The sequence below is a fragment of the Pongo pygmaeus genome, chromosome 3 (assembly GCF_028885625.2).
Source record: "Pongo pygmaeus isolate AG05252 chromosome 3, NHGRI_mPonPyg2-v2.0_pri, whole genome shotgun sequence".
Taxonomy (NCBI): domain Eukaryota; kingdom Metazoa; phylum Chordata; class Mammalia; order Primates; family Hominidae; genus Pongo; species Pongo pygmaeus.
In genome coordinates, this window is record NC_072376.2 from 38,202,495 (window position 1) to 38,223,008 (window position 20,514).

The following is a 20,514-nucleotide window of genomic DNA, read 5'->3' on the forward strand; positions in this document are numbered from 1 at the left end:
ATGTTGCTTTGATCTAAAGTCAGGATCTATAGTGAGTTCATGTTCTTACACTAAGGACAGTAAATAAAGTAGGAATCAGGAGGCATTCAGGATACTGGAGCTAATCAGAAGTCAGGATGGCGGATTAGCATCCAAGATGAAGCCACTTTTGTTTCCACACTCCACCCCTCTAATCCGGTTCTTACAACCTCAAGCGCCCACCTCTTCCATGATGGGTCCTGAGCCAGGGAGTTGCTGCAGTCATTTTGGTGATGAGGGTGACACATTGCATCAGTTTCTTTACTACTTGTAAGCAGAGGCTGCGGCAACAATACAAACAACAGGCATTGATACCTGTGCCAAGTATGAGACACAGAATTAATCATGCCTTTGCCACCATATTTTCCAGAATCCAAACCAAGAGGCATTTTGCAGGGCAGAGCAGCAGCAGGAACAGAAGATTACGGGAGGAAATACAAGTCTCGAGTAGGTACTTAGCAGGGCAGTTCTTCCCCATCAAGCAAAATGGCTGTGGTAGCTTCATCTCTGTTAGTGATGACACAAGCAGCCTGAGGATTATGGGCTGAGGGTGCACACCAAACATGTTGCCTGAGGGGCGAGGGTAAGGTCACAGGGGCAGCAAAGGACCATACCAAGCGGCCACCAAGAGTGCCTTTTAAAAAGGGCCATGTTCAGTGTATGGGTATGTGGAGCATCTTGGTCCATACTCCAGCAGAATCAATGAAGACCTCTTTAGTCGCCAAGGAATCCCCTATTCTCTAGCAAAAAAAAAAATACCTTATCCAACCTGGGGGAGATTGCCAGTCAAACTTCCATTCAAGTGTTCCCTCCTCTGCCTCAAGGTCTTGGGGAGTCCCAAATAATATTTGCTGTTGGCCTTTTATCAGCTCCGGTAGAAATTTGTCTGGCTGGACTTTCTTTGCCACTGTGGTTAATAGACCATCCTCTATGGTGGTCCTGAGTTGTTGGTGTGGTGCCAGCTGTGTATTTGTCTCAACTGAATTAAAGTTTCTAAGGGTTTTGAGTTAGGAGGCAGGACTCGACTCCAGGGGTGGGGCTCAGACAATGGACCAGACTGAGGACTTGCTGAAACAGGGATGGGGTGAAAGCAGCTTTCAATCAGACACACCCGCCAGCATGCCATGTCAATTTACCATTGCCATGGCAACAGCCAGACATTACCACCCCTTTCCATGGCAATGACCCAATGATTACTACCCCTTCCCTAGAAATTTCTGCATAAACTGCCCCTTAATCTGCATGCAATTAAAAGTAGGTATACATATGACAGCAAAACTGCCCTGAGTATCTACTCTGTCTATGGGGTAGCCCTGTTCTGCAGGAGCAGTCAGGGAACTGTAATACCACCAGAGATATAACACTGCCTGTTCAATAAAACTGTTTTCTTCTACCTCTGGCTTGAATTCTTTCCTGGGCAAAGGGAGAAGCCAATTCTGCTGAACTTAAAAAGGGAGGCCTAAAAGGGCCAGTTAGAATTACCAGGAAACAAATGTGGTATGATCTGATCTCAGCTGGAGTAGGCAAAGAAAAAAATAGATCAGCAACCCAATGCCAGATTAGTGGGCATTTGAAAGACCTGATTCTTGATCAACAGCTTAGACCCCTTCCTACTGTCTGTAGTGAGTACACTAAGGATAGTAAATAAAGTAAGAATCAGGAGGCATTCATGTGTCTGAGGTTAATCAGAAGTCAACATGGTGGATTTGCACCCAAGATGGAGCCACTTTTGTCTTGATATCATTTTACATTCCCATCAGCAATAGTTAAGGGTTCTAATTTCTCTATATCCTTGCTAACTTGGGAGGCTGAGGCAGGAGAACCGCTTGAAACTGGGAGGTGGAGGTTGCAGTGAGCTGAGATTGCACCATTGCACTCCAGCCTGGGCAACAGAACAAGACTGTCTCAAAAAAAAAAAAAAAAAAAAGTCTTCTGATTCATGGGCATGGGATGTCTTTTATTGATTTTTGTCTTTAATTTTTTTCAATGGTGTTTTATAGTTTCAGGGTATATGTTTTGTATTTCTTTTGTTCAATTTATTTCTGAGTATTTTTGATGCATTGTTCTTCAAATTTTTGATTTGTTCATTGCTGCTGTATAGAAAGATCATTGATTTTTATATAGTGGTGTATATCTTGCAATCTTGCTGAACTTGTTTACTGGTTCTAATGGTTTTTTAGTGGTGTTATTGACTAAATGTGTGTGCTCCCCCAAAATTTATAAGTTGAAATCCTAAACCTCAATGTGATACTATCAGGAGGTGGGACTTTTGGGAGGTAATCAAGCCTTGAGAGTGGAGCCCTCATGAATGGGATTAGTGCCCTTATAAAAAAGACCCAAAGAGCTCGCTAGTCCTTTTTCTGCCATATGAGGGTACAACAAAAGACAGCAGTCTACAAACCAGAAAAGGGCCCTCACCAGAAGCCAACCATGCTGACGCTGTGACCTCAGACTTCTAGACTCCAGAACTATGAGAAATAAATTTATGTTGTTTATAAGCCATTCCGTTTCTAGCACTTTTTATGGCAGCCCAAAATGACTAAGACAATTAGATTTCTAAGTATTTCTTTAAAGAAAATAATGTCATCTTCAAATAGGGGCAGTTTTACTTCTTCCTTTCCAATATGGATTCTTAACTCCTAATTGCCGTGGCTAGTACCTCCAGTACAATGTTGAATAGAAGTGGTGAGAGCAGGGCCAAGCACAGTGGATCACACCTGTAATCCCAGAACAGTGGGAGGCTGTGGCTGAAGGATCACTTGAAGCCAGGAGTTCAAGATCAGCATACGCAACATAGGGAGACTCTGTCTCCACAAAAAAAAAAAAAAAAAAAAAGTACAAAAATACAAAAATTAGCCAGGCATGGTGATGTGTGCCTAAAGTCCCAGCTACACAGGAGGCTGAGATCGAGGCATGGCTTGAGCCTGGAGGTCGAGGCTGCAGTGAGTTATAATCACACTACTGCTCTCCAGCCTGGGTAACAGAATGAGATCTAGTCTCAAAAAAATGTAGTGGGAGCAGACATCCTTATCTTGTAGCTGATGTTAGGGCAAAAGCTTTAAGTATATGTTTTACCATTAAGTATAATGTTAACTGTGAGTTTTTCCACAGATGCTTTTTATCCGTTGAGAAAGTCCTCTTTTATTCCTAGCTTGATGGGTGTTTTTATCATGAAGGAGTAGATAGTATGGTTTCTTAAGCAATAAGGAAGGAAACAAATGCTATGGGCACAGTGTCATAATTTGTGAGGTGCTTCTCGCAGTGAGGTTAGTGCTCACATCAATGTGCAGAATAGTGATTTTCCTTTCCCTCTTTTCCTCCCTACTTCCCCTACACAATCCTATAGTTTCTCTTACCCACCTGATCCTAGAACTTCAAAACTGCACCCTGTAAACGCATTGGGAATGAGAAATGTCATCACTTGGATATTTACCTTTTAATAAATTCTCCCTTAATGACCTAAAGTTTTCCAGCCAAATTTTTGAAATTGCCACTGATATATCAGTACCTGAGTAAATCTTAGGTCATGACCAGCCATCCTCAGCTCTATCTGAGGGAAGATTTGCCCTTTCCATTTCACAAAATGTTATAAGCACCTTTGTACACAATCTTGGTCTGAATCTTTTACTATTGCTTTAGGATAAATTTCTGGGAAAGAATGACTAGGTTGAAGAACATGAGCATTGTTATGTTACATACCACCAAATGCTCTCCATAAAGTTTGTTCCACTTTACCTGCCCTCCAAGAGTGTGCTGGGGTAGACATTCTACACATTCTCCACAAAAATAACATTTTAGGGATCCGTCAATTTGGTAGATGTAGAGTGACATCTCATTATTGTTTTACTTTTATTTTCTTTTATTATTGGCAATACATATCTCTTTAGTGAATTACTGTTCATGTCATTTACCTATTTTTCTTTCAGGGTTCTGTTTTTTACTATTTAATTGTGTAATAGTCCATTCTTGCACTGCTGAAAAAAATACCTGAGGCTAGGTAACTTATAAAGGAATGAGGTTTAATTGGCTCACAGTTCTGCAGGCTGTACAGGAAACACAGTGGCTTCTGATTCTGGCAAAGTCTCAGGAAACTTAAAATCGTGGTGAAAAAGTGAACAAGAGAGCAGGAACATGGCTGAAGCAGGAACGAGAGAGAGAGAGAGAGAGAGAGAGAGAGGAAGTGCTACATGCTTTTAAATAACCAGATCTCATAATATGATAACTCACTTACTCACTATCATGAGAACATCACCAAGAAGATGATACTAACCCATTCATGAGAACTCTACCCCCATCCAATCACCTCCCACTTGGTCCCACCTGCAACATGGGGGATTATAATTGGACATGAGATTTAGTGGGGACAGAGATCCAAATTATATCATTCCACCCCCAGCTCCTCCAAATTTCATGTCCTTCTCATATTGCAAAATACAATCATCCTTTCTCAACAGTCCCCCAAAGTCTTATCTCATTCCAGCACTAATTCAAAAGAAGTCCAAAGTCTCATCTGAGACAAGGCAAGTCCCTTCCACCTATAAGCCGGTAAAACTATAAGCAAGTTAGTTACTCTTAAACAGCAAGAGTACAGGCACTGGGTAAATACTACTGTTCCAAAAGGGAGAAATCAGCCAAAAGAAAGGGGCTACAGGCCCCATGCTAGTCTGAAACCCAGTAGGGCAGTCATTAAATCTTAAAGCTCCAAAATAACCTCCCTTGACTCCATGCCTCACATCCGGGGTACACTGGTGCAAGAGGTGGGCTCCCAAAGCATTGGGCAGCTCCTCCCCTGTGACTTTGCAGGGTTCAGTCCTCACAGTTGCTCTCAAGAGCTGGTGTTGACTGCCTGCAGCTTTTCCAGGCACAAGGTACAAGTTGCCAGTGGGTCTACCATTCTGGGGTCCGGAGGACAGTGGAGATCTTCTCACAGCTCGTCTAGGCAGTGCCACAGTGGGGACTCTGTGTGGGGGCTCCAGTCCCACATTTCCCCTCCACACTGCCCTAGCAGAGGTTCTCCATGAGGGCTCCGGCCCTGCAGCAGGCTTCTGCCTGGACATCCAGGCTTTTACATACTTCTTCTGAAATCTAGGTGGAGGTTTCCAAGCCTCAACTCTTGCACTCTGCACATCTGAAGGCTTAACACCACATGGAAGCTGCCAAGGCTTATAGCTTACACTCTCTGAAGCAGTGGCCTGAGCTGTACCTGGGCCACTTTGAGCCATTGTTGGAGCTAGAGTGGCTGGGATGTGAGGGGCAGTGTCCCTGGGTCTGGCCCAGGAAACCATTCTTCCTTCCTAAACCTCCTTAGGCTTGTGATGGAAGCGGCTGCCTCTAAGGTCTCTGAAATGCCTTCGAAGCCACCTCCCCATTTCTTGGCTATCAGCATTTGCCTTTCTTTTAGTTATGAACATTTCTGAGCCTGTTTAATTCCTCCCCTGAAAATGGGCTTTTCTTTTCTACCATATGGCCAGGATGCAAATTTTCCAAACCTTTACACTCTGCTTTCCTTTTAAATATAAGTTCAAGTTTCAGGTCATTTCTTTGCTCACACATATGAGCATAGGTTGTTAGAAGCTGCCAGACCACATGTTGAACACTTCACTGCTTAGAAATTCATTCTGCCAGATACCCTAAATAGTCTCTCTCAAGTTCAAAGTTCCACAGATTCCTAGGGTAGGGACACAATGTTTCCAACACTTAACAAAAGTGACCTTTGCTCCAGTTCCTAGTAAGTTCCTCATTTCTATATGAGACCTCATCAGCCTGGACCTCATTGTCCCTATCACTGTCAGCATTTTGGTCAAAACAATTTAACAAGTCTCTAGGAACTTCCAAAGTTTTCTTCATCTTCCTATTTCTGAGCCCTCCACACTCTTCTAACCTCTGCCTGTCACCCAATTCTGAAGCTGCTTCCACATTTTCAGGCATTTTTATAGCAATGCCCCACTCCTCAGTACCAATTTTCTATATTAGTCCATTCTTGCACTGCTATAAAGAAATACCTGAGACTAACTAATTTATAAAGACAAGGGATTTAACTGGCTCACAGTTCCACAGGCTGTACAGAAAGCATAGTGGCTTCTGTTTCTGGAGATGCCTCACAGAGCTTTCAATCATGGTGGAAGGCAAAGGGGGAGCAAGGTGTCTTCCATAGCAGGAACAGAAGCAAGAGAGAGTGTGGGGAGGTGCTACATACTTTTAAACAACCAGATCTTACAATAACTCACTCACTCACTATCATGAGAACAGCACTAAGGCAATGATGTCAACCCATTAATGAGAACTCCTCCCCCACGATCTAATTACTTCCCACCAGGCCCCACATTCATTTTTATATAAACAAGTAAATTCCCCTTTTCTTTGCTCTTACTGTCATTCATATGTGTGCTGGTAAAGCAGTTTCAAAAGAAAAGTCTGATTTGTAGCATTTGCTGATATCTGCAGTGTCAGCATTCCCACTATTGCTGAGGGCTAGCTACCAACTAATTTTTTGGCAAAGTTCCTGAATATTTTATTTTTATCTATGTATTTATTTATATTTAATTTTATTTTTTGAAATGGAGTTTTGCTCTTGTTGCCCAGGCTGGAGTGCAATGTCATGACCACAGTTCACTACAACCTCTGCCTCCCAGGTTCAAGTGATTTTCCTGCTTCAACCTCCCTAGTAGCTGGGATTACAGGCATGTGCCACCATGCCTGGCTAATTTTGTATTTTTAGTAGAGATGGGGTTTCACCATGTTGATCAGGCTAGTCTCAAATTCTTGACCTCAAGAGATCCACCCGCCTTTGCCTCCCAAAGTGCTGGGATTACAAGCATAAGCCACCGTGCCTGGCCCTGAATACTTTAGAATCAGATTTAACAAATCTGTGCAAGCAAGCTCCAGCACACCATGGCTACCCTGGTTTTAGATTTAGAAAGTTTTTCTCCATAACAAGATAAGATAGATATATGTGTATCTGTTCTTCTCAAATGTATTTTTTTAGTTATTTTAATTTTCAATTATCCAAGTAATAAATGTTTACTGAAGAAAAATCAGGAAATATAAATAAATTTTAAAATATTTAAATAAACAGTAATCTCACCAAATAGAATCACACCAATATCATTTTTAGAGCAACCATGCTGTCATTTTTCTCTATATGTTAACATTCTTTAGATTCTTGGCTCCTACTGCAAATTGTGGTTCAGAAAGTTTATAACAATTTGTCTACTTACACACGCTCAAGTGCATGCACACACACATAGCATCATACTATGTATACTGTTTGTAATATGCTTTTCTTAACCTATAATCTATCATAAATATCTTTTCATGTCAGTAATTATCCATCTACAATTTCATGATTATTGGCTGGATAATATTCCTTTTTATTTATAACGCAATTTTTAATATTTTAGTTTATAATGTATTTTACCAATCTTCTGTTGTTGGACATTTAAATTGCTTCCAATTTTCACAATTAGAAACAATTCTTCAATAAGCAGCAATATTTCCTTGGGATGTGTATGAACAATTATTTTTATTTTTATTTATTATTTTTTTTGAGATGGAGTTTCACTCTTGCTCCCCAGGCTGGAGTGCAATGGCACGATCTCGGCTCACCACAACCTCCACCTCCCAGGTTCAAGAGATTCTCCTGCCTCAGCCTCCTGAATAGCTAGGATTACAGGCATGCACCACCATGCCCGGCTAATTTTGTATTTTTAGCAGAGACAGGGTTTCTCCATGTTGGTCGGGCTGATCTCGAACTCCCGACCTCAGGTGATCCACTCACCTCGACCTCCCAAAGTGCTGGGATTACAGGCATGAGCCACTGTGCCTGGCTGAACAATTATTTTTTTAATATATATTCTATAAAGTGGACTTTTTGAACCAATAGACATAAACCCATACCATTATTCTTTGCCTTTTTTTTCTATTACTATACGTGAAATGTCTTCTTTATTAATTATTTAACCCAAATTTAGGATACTTTTTTTAGATTGCTCATCTGCCATGTAATTCAATAGCCTATCAACAATTTGGTTTCTCTTCTCATCTGTTGGTTGTACTGATTACATAATAAGGTGTTGACTGGAACTTTTCCTATGACTTGGATCCAAAACTGAAGACAAAGAAGTATTATGTACCACATTCTATAGAAAGCTGCTAGCAACTGGAGCATGTCCCCCAGGGCATTCTAAGAAGCAGTAGAACCAGACAGCACTGTCAACAGCATCGCCTCACCCTATCTTCCCCCTTTCACCTGAGAATGCTGGGGAGGGTGGCAAGAGAGTCGGCAGCACCAGGAGATGAGTGTTTATGATGTAAGCCTGCAAGCTCTTCTCCCTATGCAAGAGATGACATCTCTTTCTCAAGCCAAGTGAAGGGGAAATAACAGTAAAATTCCTCATAGACACTGGACAGGCAGATCAGGCATTTCTTTCCTCAAGAGGATTCTTGTTTTGATGCAGCAATATGTAGGATCACCCTCTGAGGTTGCTCCCCCTGCCCCTCTGAGCAGTATTAGAGAACATTACACGTGCCCCCTGGGGGTTCAGGAGTGTAAATTAGTAGAGGGACTGGTGTCTACTCTGTTGGAGATTTCCATTGGACCCACCCTTGCCAACTGGCAATTACAGACTGTGGTATCAGGTACCTGGGAAAGGGGGTGTATCTCCACCTCAGCATCCCATGGGCCACACACACACAAAAAGGCACAGGAGGGCTTCATCAGCTCCTGTGGCTCCATGCAAGGGAGAATGGAGGCCATAGGATAAGACCAGAGCTATAGGAAACAGAGCCATCTGGTCATCCTGAGCCCTTGAATGATTTTGTGGAATAGAGACAGCTTACCTATTCGACCTCTTAGCTATACTTTTTCTATTATATGGGAAAGAAATAAACCTCAATCTTATTTAAGTCTCTGTATTTGAGGTCTCCTTGTCCTGCAGCTTAGCCTGTGCCTTAATTGACACAATTATAGAAAAGGATATCTGCCTTCTTACCACTCATCCCTGATCTCCACTTCAGGGAGCTAGATCTGGGAGAGGGAGGGGCAAGAAGAGTGTATCTCAGATAAACCATGCCTACCTCCAAAATACATGCCAAGGTTGAGCATATATTTTGTCTCAGTTGAGACACTCAACTGAGTCTCCAGGGCATCAGAGATGGTCGTGCCAACTCCAGAGGACTCCAGAGGACCTAGCCTGTGACATGCAGAAAGAAGATGAGCTTTAGATGAAGATGGAGATTTAGAATTTTAAACTAGATTGGAGTATCAATATCTCAAAAGGACTGGAGAAGTATTAAATCTGCTCAAGATATCACTAAGGAGTGACAAGAGGGGAATTTCAGAATCCAGTTGATGGAATGACTGAGAAAAATAAAAACTGCTTCACATTTGGACTAGACGATGTTGAGATTCCTCATAAACTAACCATAATTGAAACTCTCAGAAAGTCCCTGTGGTTTTAGAAGTCCCCTCAGGTCTTTTACTCCCTGTAGTTTAGTCTCATTCCTTTCTAATCAAACCAGTCTCCAGAAACCTAGACAGAAATACTTCCTCCTTTCCCCATATTTGTGGTCTCATTCTCTTTAAAACTCCCACACTCTCACCATTTATATCCCGGGTCTCCATCCACTGTCTCTTTCCTATGCTCTTACACCCATCCACTCTATTCTCTGCCTATTACTCCTTTCTTTGTACCTCTGACTTCCCAAGCAGCTTCTTTCAGAGTCTTCACTCTTTCCAGGATAACATTTCTTTTCTGCTGCCACACTCAACTGAGTCTCCAGGGCATCAGAGATGGTCATGCCAACTCCAGAGGACTGGGTTGAATAGTGTCCTCCACCCAACCTCCAAATATTTATGTCCATTTATTTCAGATTTATTCTGAAATCTCAGAATGTGACCTCATTGAAAAAAGAGTCTTTGTAGATCTAATTAAGTTAAGGACCAAGATGTGATGGCATCAGATTAAGGAAGCCCCTAAATCCAACTAGAGTGTCCTTGTAAGAGACAGGAAAAAAAAGACAGAGACTCAGAGGAGAGCACCATGTGAAGACAAAGGCACAGATTATTGATTATTTAACCCAAATTTAGGATACATTTTTTTAGATTGCACATTGCCATGTAATTCAATAGCCTACCAATAATTTTGGTTTCTCTTCTCATCTGTTGATTCTGCTGATTACGTAATAGGGTGTTGACTGGAACTTTTCTTATGACTTGGGTCCAAAACTAAAGACAAAGAAGTATTATGTACCACAGTCTATAGAAAGCTGCTAACAATTGGGGCATGTCCTCCAGGGCATTCTAAGAAGCAGCTGATGCATCTGCAAACCAAGGGAGGCCAAGGTTTGCCAGCAACTACCAGAAGCTAGGAGACAGGAAAGGGATGATTTCTCCCTGACAGCCTCTGGAAGGAACCAACCCTGCCAACCTTGATTTCTGACTTCTGCCTTCCTGAACTGGGAGAAATATATTTCTGTTGTTTTAAGCCACCCAGTTCGTGGTAATTTGTTATGGTAGCCACAGGAAACTAACACATCCAGGAACACTGCCAATTTGATGCTTTCTTTGCTCATGGTGTTCTTTCACTTCCAACTTTGCACCCACTGTGCCCTCCCCTTTGAAGGGTCTTCCCAGCCACATGCCCAGGACCCTCCTGATGAAAGACATTTCATCAAGGCTCATCCTAGCAGCCCTCCCTGGTCACTAACCTAGGTTTCTCATCCCTTTTGCTATGGTCTGGATGTTTGTGTCCCCCCAAAATTCATATGGTGAAATCCTAACCCCCAAGGGGATAATGTAGTCAGCCCTTCATATCCATGGGTTCCACATCCATAGATTCAAACAACCATGGAATGAAAATATTCAATAAATGACTAAATAAATAATAACAATACAATAACACAAAATAATAAAAATAAAAGACCTATAGTTTAACAACTACATAACATTTACATTGTATTAGGTATTGTAAGAAATCTAGAGATGATTTAAATATATGAGAGGATGTACATAGGTTATATGTAAATAGTACACTTTTTTTTTCAGAGTTAGTGTCTTGCTCTGTTGCCCAGGCTACAGTGCAATGGCATGATCATAGCTCACTGCAGCCTGGAATTCCTGGGCTCCAGCAATCCTCCCACCTCAGCCTCCTGAGTAGTTGGGACTACAGGCATGTGCCAGCAGGCATGTATTTTTTTTGAGGAGGTGGGGTCTCACTATGATGCTCAGGCTGGTAGTATGCCATTTTACATAAGGGACTTGAGGATTCACAGACTTTGGAATCTACAGGACTCCTGGAACCAATCCCCTGTGGATATGGAGAAAGAGCTGTATTAAGAGTTGGGGATGTTGGGAGACAATTAGGTCACAAATGTGGAGCCTTCATGAATGGCATTAATGTCCTCCCCCAGGTGAGGATACAGTGAAAAGACAAGCCATCTATGAACCAGGAAGTGGGCCCTCGCCGGGCACCAAATCTGTCAGCAGCCTGACCTTGGACATGACAGCCTCCAGGACTATAAGCCATAAGTTTCCATTGTTTATAAGCTACTCAATTTGTGGTACAGTCATGCACTGCATAATAATATTTCACTCAACAGCCATGGCCCTATAAGATAATAATGGAGATGAAAAATTCCTATGGTCTGGTAACATTGCAGTGCACTGTATTACTCACATGTTTGTGGTGATGCTGCTGTAAACAAACATACGACACTGACAGTCATATAAAAGCATGGCACATACAATTATGTACAGTTCATCATACTTGATAATGATAATAAGCAACTATGTTACTGATTTCTGTATCTAGTAGACTATAATTTTAACCATTATTTTAGAGTGTGCTCCTACTTATTTTTTTAAAAGCTAACTATAAAAATCCTCAAGCAGGTCCTTCAGGAGGTTTTCCAGAAGAAGGCATTGTTGTTATAGGACATGATGGCTTCATGCATGTTATTGCCCCAAAAGACCTTCCAATGGAACAAGAGGTAGAGGTAGAAGACAGTGATATTGACAATGACCCTATGAGTAGGCCTAGGCTAGTGTGTGTGTGTCTGTGTGTGTGTCTCAGTTTTTAACAGAAAAGTTTAAAAAGTGAAAAATAAAAATAAAAACTTTTAAAAATAGAAAAAACAAAATAAAGATATAAAGAAGGAAAATATTTTTATATAGCTGTAGAATGTGTGTGTGTTTTAAGCTAAGCGTTATTACTAAAGAGCCAAAAAAAATTTTAAAGCAAAAAGTTGATAAAGTAAAAACATTACAATAAGCTAAGGTTAACTTCTTACTAAAGAAAGAAAACAATTTTAATAATTTTTGTGTGGCTTATATGTACAATGGGACTTATAAAGTCCACAGTAGGATATGGTAATGTCCTAGGCCTTCACATTCACTCACCACTCACTCACTCACTGACTCACCCAGAGCAACTTCCAATCCTGCAAGCTCCATTTATGGTAAGTGCCTGTATTCGTTCATTTTCACACTGCTGATAAAGACATATCTGAGACTGTGCAATTTACAAAAGAAAGAGGTTTATTGGACTTACAGTTCCACAGAGCTGGGGAAGCCTCACAATCATGGCAGAAGGCAAGGAGGAGCAAGTCACATCTTACATGTCAGCAGGGAAGAGAGAGAACTTGTGCAGGGAAACTCTCCCTTAAAGAACCATCAGATTTCATGAGACCCATTCGCTAACAGGAGAACAGCACAGGAAAAGACCCACCTCCATGATGCAATCACCTCCCACTGGGTCCCTCCCACAACAAGTGGGAATTCAAGATGAGATTTGGGTGGGGACACAGCCAACCCACATCAGTGCCCTATACAGGTGTACCATTTTTTATCTTTTTTACCATATTTTTACCGTAGCCTTGCTATGTTTAGATATGTTTGGATACACAAATACTTAGCATTGTGTTACAATTACCTAGAAGCAACATGCTATACCATAAGCCTAGGTGTGTAGTAAGCTATACCATCTGTCTGTGTGAGTGCACTCTACGCTGTTCAACCAAAGCCAAACTTATCTAACACACATCTCAGAACTTAGTTAGAGCAGCCCAAACGGACTGACACCTTTCCTTATCCAAACTCATCTCTGCCATGCCCCATTCCTTTTAACAGGTCATCTTACTACGGGATCTATTGTTTATTCTTATCACAGTGTTAAGAACTGAAAACGTGTTGAGGCAAACTTACCAAATTGTGGTATTGGATGGGGGAATGAGAAGGAATAGCACAAACATGGATGGAGGAGACACTTTATTTGTATGGATTTTTGTTTTGTTTTGCCTCCTTTTTGCTTTTTTGTTTTTTGTTTTTGTTTTTGTTTTTGTTTTTTGTTTTAGGTCTTTCTGGATCAATTTTTCAACCTCCCAAAAATGACGACAGGGAAGATGCCTGACCCTCAAAACAAAAGCGCGCGTCCTACCGGGCAATGGGCCCCGTGGGACGAGCTGCAGGGCCGCTGTGGGGCGAGGAGGTGAGGCACAGGGAAGGACTCACCCAGCCTCCGAAAGGCAGCCATTTCTTTCTCTCAGTGTCCTGCTAAACCTGGAGCCGCGTCGCCCCAGCATCTTCCAGTGGCGGATGGGGAGGAGCAGCGGGCACAGCGAATGTGTCCACGGCCAAGGTCAGGCGCCCGGGCAGCCCAGGCACTGCAGCGTGGACGAGCGGCCAGGAGGCAGCTCAGCGTGGAACTGCAGCACCGCCGCCCCCGCCCCCGCCTGCCTGGGCTTTTTAGATAAAATCCAGAACTTCATGGACATTTCCTGCATGGGACCGTTTCAGAGTCATTTGCTCATCCCACGAGTTTTTACTGCGCGTCTACAATGGGGTGCGCAGGGTCCCCTAAGCACTGGGGAGAGGCAGGGAACAGGTGGAGAAGGCTCCCTTCTTCCTGGAGCTTATACTTTAGAGGAGAGAAAGAGAAGACGAGTAAGCAACTAAGATAATTTTAGACAGTGATGTGTTCTGTGAAGAAAAGAAACGGGAAGAATGTGACGGAGAGGACTGTGAGGACCCTACTTTCCACTCGGATGCAGGGAGGCCCCTCCGCCGAGGGGATGTAGGTTTAAAAAAAAATAATGCTAAAAGTCTATATTTTCAGTGTCAACAATATTTTGTGGGAAACATTGATACCATTTAAAAAGATTTGATTATTTAGAATCTGTGGCAGTTTGTTGTTGTTGTTGTTATTGTGGTTGTTTGTTGTTTTTATTGTTTTTAGATTAGGCAACAGTTCAACAGATCTGTTCAGCAGGGGTTGTGGAAGAATGTGCCGTTTGGGATAGAGCCTAGGAAGGAAAATAAATGTTGTTCTCCGGAAGAGCAAGGAAGGGCTAATGCAGACAGAAGATGATGCCAATAAAATATCATTAAGGCTTATTTCGTTACAGCTATTATGAAACCAGATTTTTTTCTTTTAATTTTTTTGAGATGGAGTCTCACTCTGTTGTCCAGGGGGGAGTGCAGTAGCACTCTCTCAGCTCACTACAGCCTCTGCCTCCCAGGTTCAAGTGATTCTCCTGCCTCAGCCTCCCAAGTAGCTGGAACTACAGGTGCACACCACCACACCCGGCTAATTTTTGTATTTTTAGTACAGACAGGGTTTCACCATGTTGGCCAGGCTGGTCTCGAACTCCTGACCTCAAGTGATCCACCTGCCTCAGCCTCCCACAGTACTGGGATTACAGATGTGAGCCACCGTGCCTGGCCGAAACCAGTTTATTGAATGAACTAAGTCCAGAAAGCAAGGGCTTCGTTTTTCTCTAACCATTGCCTTACAACAAAGTTCTGTTGGATCTCCTCCCATCATCACTCCTGAATCTTGGGCAGATACCATAAATTTTAGTGACGAATCTCATTTTAGTCATTGCACCTCTATTTAAGGGATTAAAATGTCCAGGCCAGTCCAATTTAACAGCAATCTCACACCTCATTCAAAAATCTGCATGGCCTTCCTTGCAGTGAAATGAAGAAGGCGTATAGTCAGTTTCTTTACTCTTCCTCCATTGTCTCTGTCTTCTCTATATTCTAGATGTCCCTATGCCATTGCAAGGGAAGAGGGTATTACACAAAGAGGAGCAGATCTTCCCTGTAGTTAACTATTGAATAAGGCAGACAGGCCAGCATGTTCCTGCCAGCTGCTATGGCAGAGTCCAAATGCTGGCTTTTTCATAGGGCACATCAGTGAGTTATTGGAGGGCCTTGAGTGTACCCCACATTGCACAGTTCCTTGATGCAGGGCCACATTATCTGGCTGACCTCTTGCAGCAACCTCCACCCCAAACCCCTCTTCTGCCTAACCCCGTGTCCTCTTACTGCTATAGTTTCTTTGTACAACAGGCTACCCTATTGGCTGATATCCCATCATGACAACGCAAGCCCAGCTACTCTTCCATAGTCAAAGCCATGTGAAGAAATTCACATCCTTTTACCATGTCAATAATGGAAGGGCAGGTTGCTATCAGTGCTTCTCTTCTCTCATCCTGCCATTTTGGGTTGCTCAAGCCAACCTTTCCCCTTCTGGATTCCCCAGGGGGGAAGAACTCATCTATTCATTCAACAAATATTCATCAAGCACTTGTATTTGCCAAGCACTATTTACCAGTCTCCGTGTTCCCAGTGCCCACCCTCATCCCAAACTCCAGCAAACACTCATCAAGCTCTTCCAAGAGTTCTCAAGCCACACCACGTCTGCTACACTGAACCTGTGTGCTCCTGTTACTCTGCAAGCTTTCAGTCTCGGAGTGGGATGCCAGGCTACCTTCTACCGTGCTTAGAGTCCCTCACACTTGTCTGCAAGAAATTCAAAGCAATCTCCCTATGGTCTAGAACCTCCACTTAATGACTCTTTAATCACGCTTTTGACTCTAGACTTCTAGAGATGGATAATACAGATTGGGAGTCATTGGACTCTTTCTGCTCTTTCGATAAGTCCAGACTGGCTGTGTCTAGTATCATGTGGGTGCAGTTACTGTCTTTTGTCAACTTTGAGGCTTTAGCCAGAATTCTAAGACAACCAGAAAAGTCCCATTCAATATCAAGTTGCAAATAAATTTGGCCCTGAGTTTTCTTGGAAAGCAGGTGAATCCACGTCTTTTACCACAACAGCTTATGATTAAGTCCATATTTCCCTTTACATACATACATACACTATCAAGTCATGAGTCCTCATTGGTTAATTACATATTTGTGTAGCAGGATAAAAAATTAAATAAGCTATTACACATATGTGAAACACAAAAGACTTTTTTATATGCCGTAGCTGATCTAATTTTTTTCCCTAAGCCCCAAACTTGAAGAGAATGATGACACTGACCCAAAGACCAATAGGATTCACAGGGCACTCCGAGGATTGGTGCATATGATGCTGAAGTTGACTGTTTCCTTGCTGCCATGAAACCATATAAACTCTTGCTCACAACAGAATCCATTTGGGAAAGGAGAGTGGAGAGGAGCTGAAAAACTGAGCATTTGCTCAAAAGAGACTGTTTCAGTTTGAAACATAATGATTAAACCAGAAGAGACTGGGCTGTCTCTAACTGGCAGGTTGAGTACCACCTCACCGCCTAGCCCAATTCCCCAGATGAAACATTGTTTTTGTTAAGTCTTTCCTGAAGGCATGAGGATAATGGAGGCACCTCCAGACAGTTACTTAGGACTGTACTGTTCACCGTCATCCAAGTAAATAATGGTTTCTTAAGTTGAATTTCCTAAATTTATTTAAGATTTCACATCATTGTTTTCAGTGACTAGTGTTAATTTCATATTAAAAGCGGCTCTAATGTTAGCCCAAAAGAGCCCACGTTTGCTTTTCTCCTTGGGCCACTGCAAATAAGTCCGCTGCGTCATGAGAGCCTTCAGCTTGTGGTACTTGTTGGGAATGCTGTTCTGTGGAATGGGTTCCAGTAAGATGAGGATTAAGTTATTAGATCCTTCATGAAAGAGATTGTGATGGGCAAAATAGAGTTCGTAATGGCACCACTCACTCTGGACAAAGTTGGGAGACAAAACAAAGATGGACTTGTAACTCTTCTCAATGCAGTTGATGATATTTTCCACAATGCTCTTGCCAGGAACAAAGTTTCTCTCATGAAGACAAATCTGTATATCTTCTTTTTCTAGGTAAGGTACCAATTCATTTTTCACCCAGGCAGAATCATGTTCACTATATGAAATAAATGCATGAAACTGGAGATTTCTTTGGAGTTCTTCTAAGGGTATGTTCCTGGCCCTGCGCCGGGTCTGGGTCCACTGGCACACCATCCTGAGATACCAGGGCAGATCCAAGTAGATGCAGAGGGAGGTCACAGTCACAGCCAACACCAGCATGGTGGCAACGATGGTGACGATCAGCAGAGTTATGTTGCAGGATAATTCAGACATTTGAAAGTCCTTTAGTAGGGTTCCTCTATAACTTTCTGGGTAGTCACACTTATAAGAATCAGGCCAGCCCTCTACCACTTCACTTGATACTTGGTCTATATTTTTGACAAATTCTCTTAGCTCACAGGTACATTGGAATGGATTGTCCCCTGCTTTTATTGACCTCATCTTCTGGCAGCTCTGGAAGAAATCAGCTGATGGGTGGGAAACTGAATTGTGATCAATGATCAATACAGAAAGGCTGCTAAAGCTGCCACATCCAGGAAGGTCGGTTAAAGAATTGAAAGCAACATTGAGTTCTTGCAAAGCTTCCAGTTTTACAACTTGTTTAGGAATGCTCTTTATTTTATTGCTGTGAAGATCAAGTACCTTGATCCTGGGAGGTAAACATCTGAAAACAGAGTCAGTAAGCATATTCGAAGACAAATTTAACACCACTATACTCTCAACCCAAGTGCAGTTTTCCTTATGTCTACCAGATTCCAAAGAATTCCAGCTAACATCCAGTATTTCCAAAGAAGGCATATCCTTAGTCATGAGACCTACTTTGAAAAGGTCTTTTAATCCATTCTTTTGTAAGACAAGTGTCTCCAATTTAACTAACGTGGAACATTTTTCAAAAATACTATCTGTGAAAACGTTCTGGGTAAAGTTCAAAAACTTGAATGTGCTTGGTGCATGAGGACACAGCATGTGTATAAAAGGTGTATCTGAAATGGTTAACATCATAATGTTCATCTCAGAAAACACGGTGTACAACGCTGTCTGTGAAAACAGAAAAACTTGGTTCGTGATATGTTCTATTTTCAATGCTTTCAATGTCGTTTTAGAATAAGTAAAATCTTCTTCACAAATGCTTTCAATTATTGTTAAATTGTAAATATTGAGATATTCCACAGGTTTGGGCCAAAGAAATTGAAAGACTCTAACAAGGCATTTCCAAGTTGTTTCTATGTGGTTGAGGGTAAAATTCAGTAAGGTTGGACCTCTGGTGAGTTCTGATAAAAATTTAATAAAAACTTGACAGTTGTCATCATTCAGTTTAATATTAGTCAGTTGTAAGCACCCTAAAGTATTAACTGATATGTTCACTTGGATAGAGAATAAACTAGTTGGGTGAAAAACAAGGTGAAGGGTGTTTGCATTCAGAATTTGTAGACTTTCTGTCTCATTTTCTTTTATATAATAATTTCTTAAATCCAGAAGGATATAACTTAGATGCAAGTGAGCAACTGGCAGCAAATCTAATTTTTGCAGCTTCATAGCACTCAATCCCAAGAAATTCAGTTGTGATAAGTTGCCAAATTCCTTACAGATGGGCAGGGCCTTGAAGTCATTGAATGAGAGATCTAAATGCCTGAAACTCACAATAGGATAGCAGGATATCTTTTGCAACTGATTATGAGATAAATCCAAATATTCTAAATCCTGGTTGAACTTGAAAACACTTAAATCAAGTAGCTGGATTCTGTTATGGGAAAGTCTCAAAACTTTCAACTCTGACAGAAAGCTCATGTCAGAGACCTGAAGCTCAGCTATGTAGTTCTGAGACATATCTAAGACTTTGGTTTTCAGCGGCAGGTCTTTTGGAACATGAATAAGACCTCTTTTTGACTTGTCTACTGCAAATTCACTTCCGTCGGAGAACTGGATTCTGGTTCCAACTATTATGATCATAAGGCAAACAAAATGGAAGCTTTTAACAATAGGTTCTTTGTCTTTGGTCATGATGTTGCAGTGGCTATCCTAAAGGGTTGTTGTTCTTCAGAGCATCTTGATATGAGTCCAAATTCTAGAAATATAATATACACTAAGATTAATAAAGATCAGATGGTTACTCTCAAACCTCCACTTACTAACCATAAAATCTAAATGATTTCTTCATTCACTAGTAGAGTCGTTTCTGTCCCCATAATTTAATATGATACTTTTTATAACCAGTTACATAGCTTGCTCATGCCAGAAGGGGCAATATAGGTCTTGTTATCAAAGAATTGTGGTTGTATGTTTTGACCTGTCTGATTGCTGCCTGAGGGATTCACACTCAAGGGCTTGCCTTTGTTTTGTACACCTTAGAACTTTCTCAGGGCTGCAGCAGCCTTCTGGCTGGTGTTTGCTGTAAACAATTAGAGACAAATATACTAGCTGCAGCCACCTGAGCAAGAGCTAACAGAGAGGGCAAGCAGCAGACACATCAAAAAGTCTGGGAAATATGCAAAGATATATGGAAAAAGATATGTGGGAGAAAAAAGGCTAAGGAAATCTCTGTATATACCAGGGAGTCTAGAAGTCCACTCATGTGCCCAAGGCTGGACACATGTTCAGAGAAGACCTGAGAAAATCCTAAACTTCTCCTCTGGCTCATCTTTAGCTTCCATGCATGCAGAAAGTGAAGGCTAAGGCAGAGCTGTGAATAGACTGGCTAAGCATTGAGAAAGTGATCCAACACAGCCAATCTGCAAAGATCAGGGGAGTTTTTGTTTTTGCTTTTGGTATTTTGTTTGGTTTTTGTTTTTGCTCCAGATGTTTAAAGAAATCTCAAGTCACTGGCTGACCACTAAGCTAACTGGACAGAAAATGTAATAGCCACACAAGACAAAGAATAATCTTTATAAAAATTATTTAGAAAAGTCATTAAACAAGCAACTATAAGCCACAAGAAGCAACAATACACCCTGGGAAAGGGAGGCCAGGCACAGTGTCTTAAGCCTGTAGTCCCAGAACTTGGGGAGGGCAAGGCAGGTGGATTGCTTGAGTCCAGGAGTTCAAAGTCAGCCTGCACAACATGGTGAAACTCCGTCTCTACAAAAAATACAAAACTTAGTTGGGCATGGTGGCATGTGCCTATAGTCCCAGCTACTCGGGAGGCTGAGGTGGGAGGATTGTTTGGGCCCGGGGAAGTCGAGGCTCCAGTGAGCTATGATTACACCACTGCACTACAGCCTGGGTGACAGAATGAGACCCTGTCAAAAAAAACAAAAATAAAACACCTCTGGGAAAGGTGGACAGAATTTGATTTCTAGAGTTACCTCATTATAGTGTTTAAAATGTCTGATGTAAAAAAATAAAAATAAAAACAAAATAATCACTAGCCCCCAGATTTG

At 41.8% G+C, this 20,514-nt stretch overlaps 2 protein-coding genes across 7 annotated transcripts in view; both read right to left on the reverse strand.

Moving 5' to 3' along the window:
• The window catches only part of TLR1 (toll like receptor 1), a 59,716-nt gene that overhangs the window by 13,256 nt on the left and 25,946 nt on the right, over positions 1-20,514 (reverse strand). The window lies entirely within an intron of this gene.
• The window catches only part of TLR6 (toll like receptor 6), a 34,906-nt gene continuing 26,927 nt past the window's right edge, over positions 12,536-20,514 (reverse strand). For all 5 annotated transcript variants that reach the window (XM_063663595.1, XM_054485619.2, XM_054485620.1 and 2 more), the window contains one exon: positions 12,536-19,202. In XM_063663595.1, the coding sequence (XP_063519665.1) occupies positions 16,748-19,138 (2,391 nt within the window). In that variant the 5' untranslated portion in view covers positions 19,139-19,202 and the 3' untranslated portion in view covers positions 12,536-16,747. The remainder of the gene's footprint in view (positions 19,203-20,514) is intronic.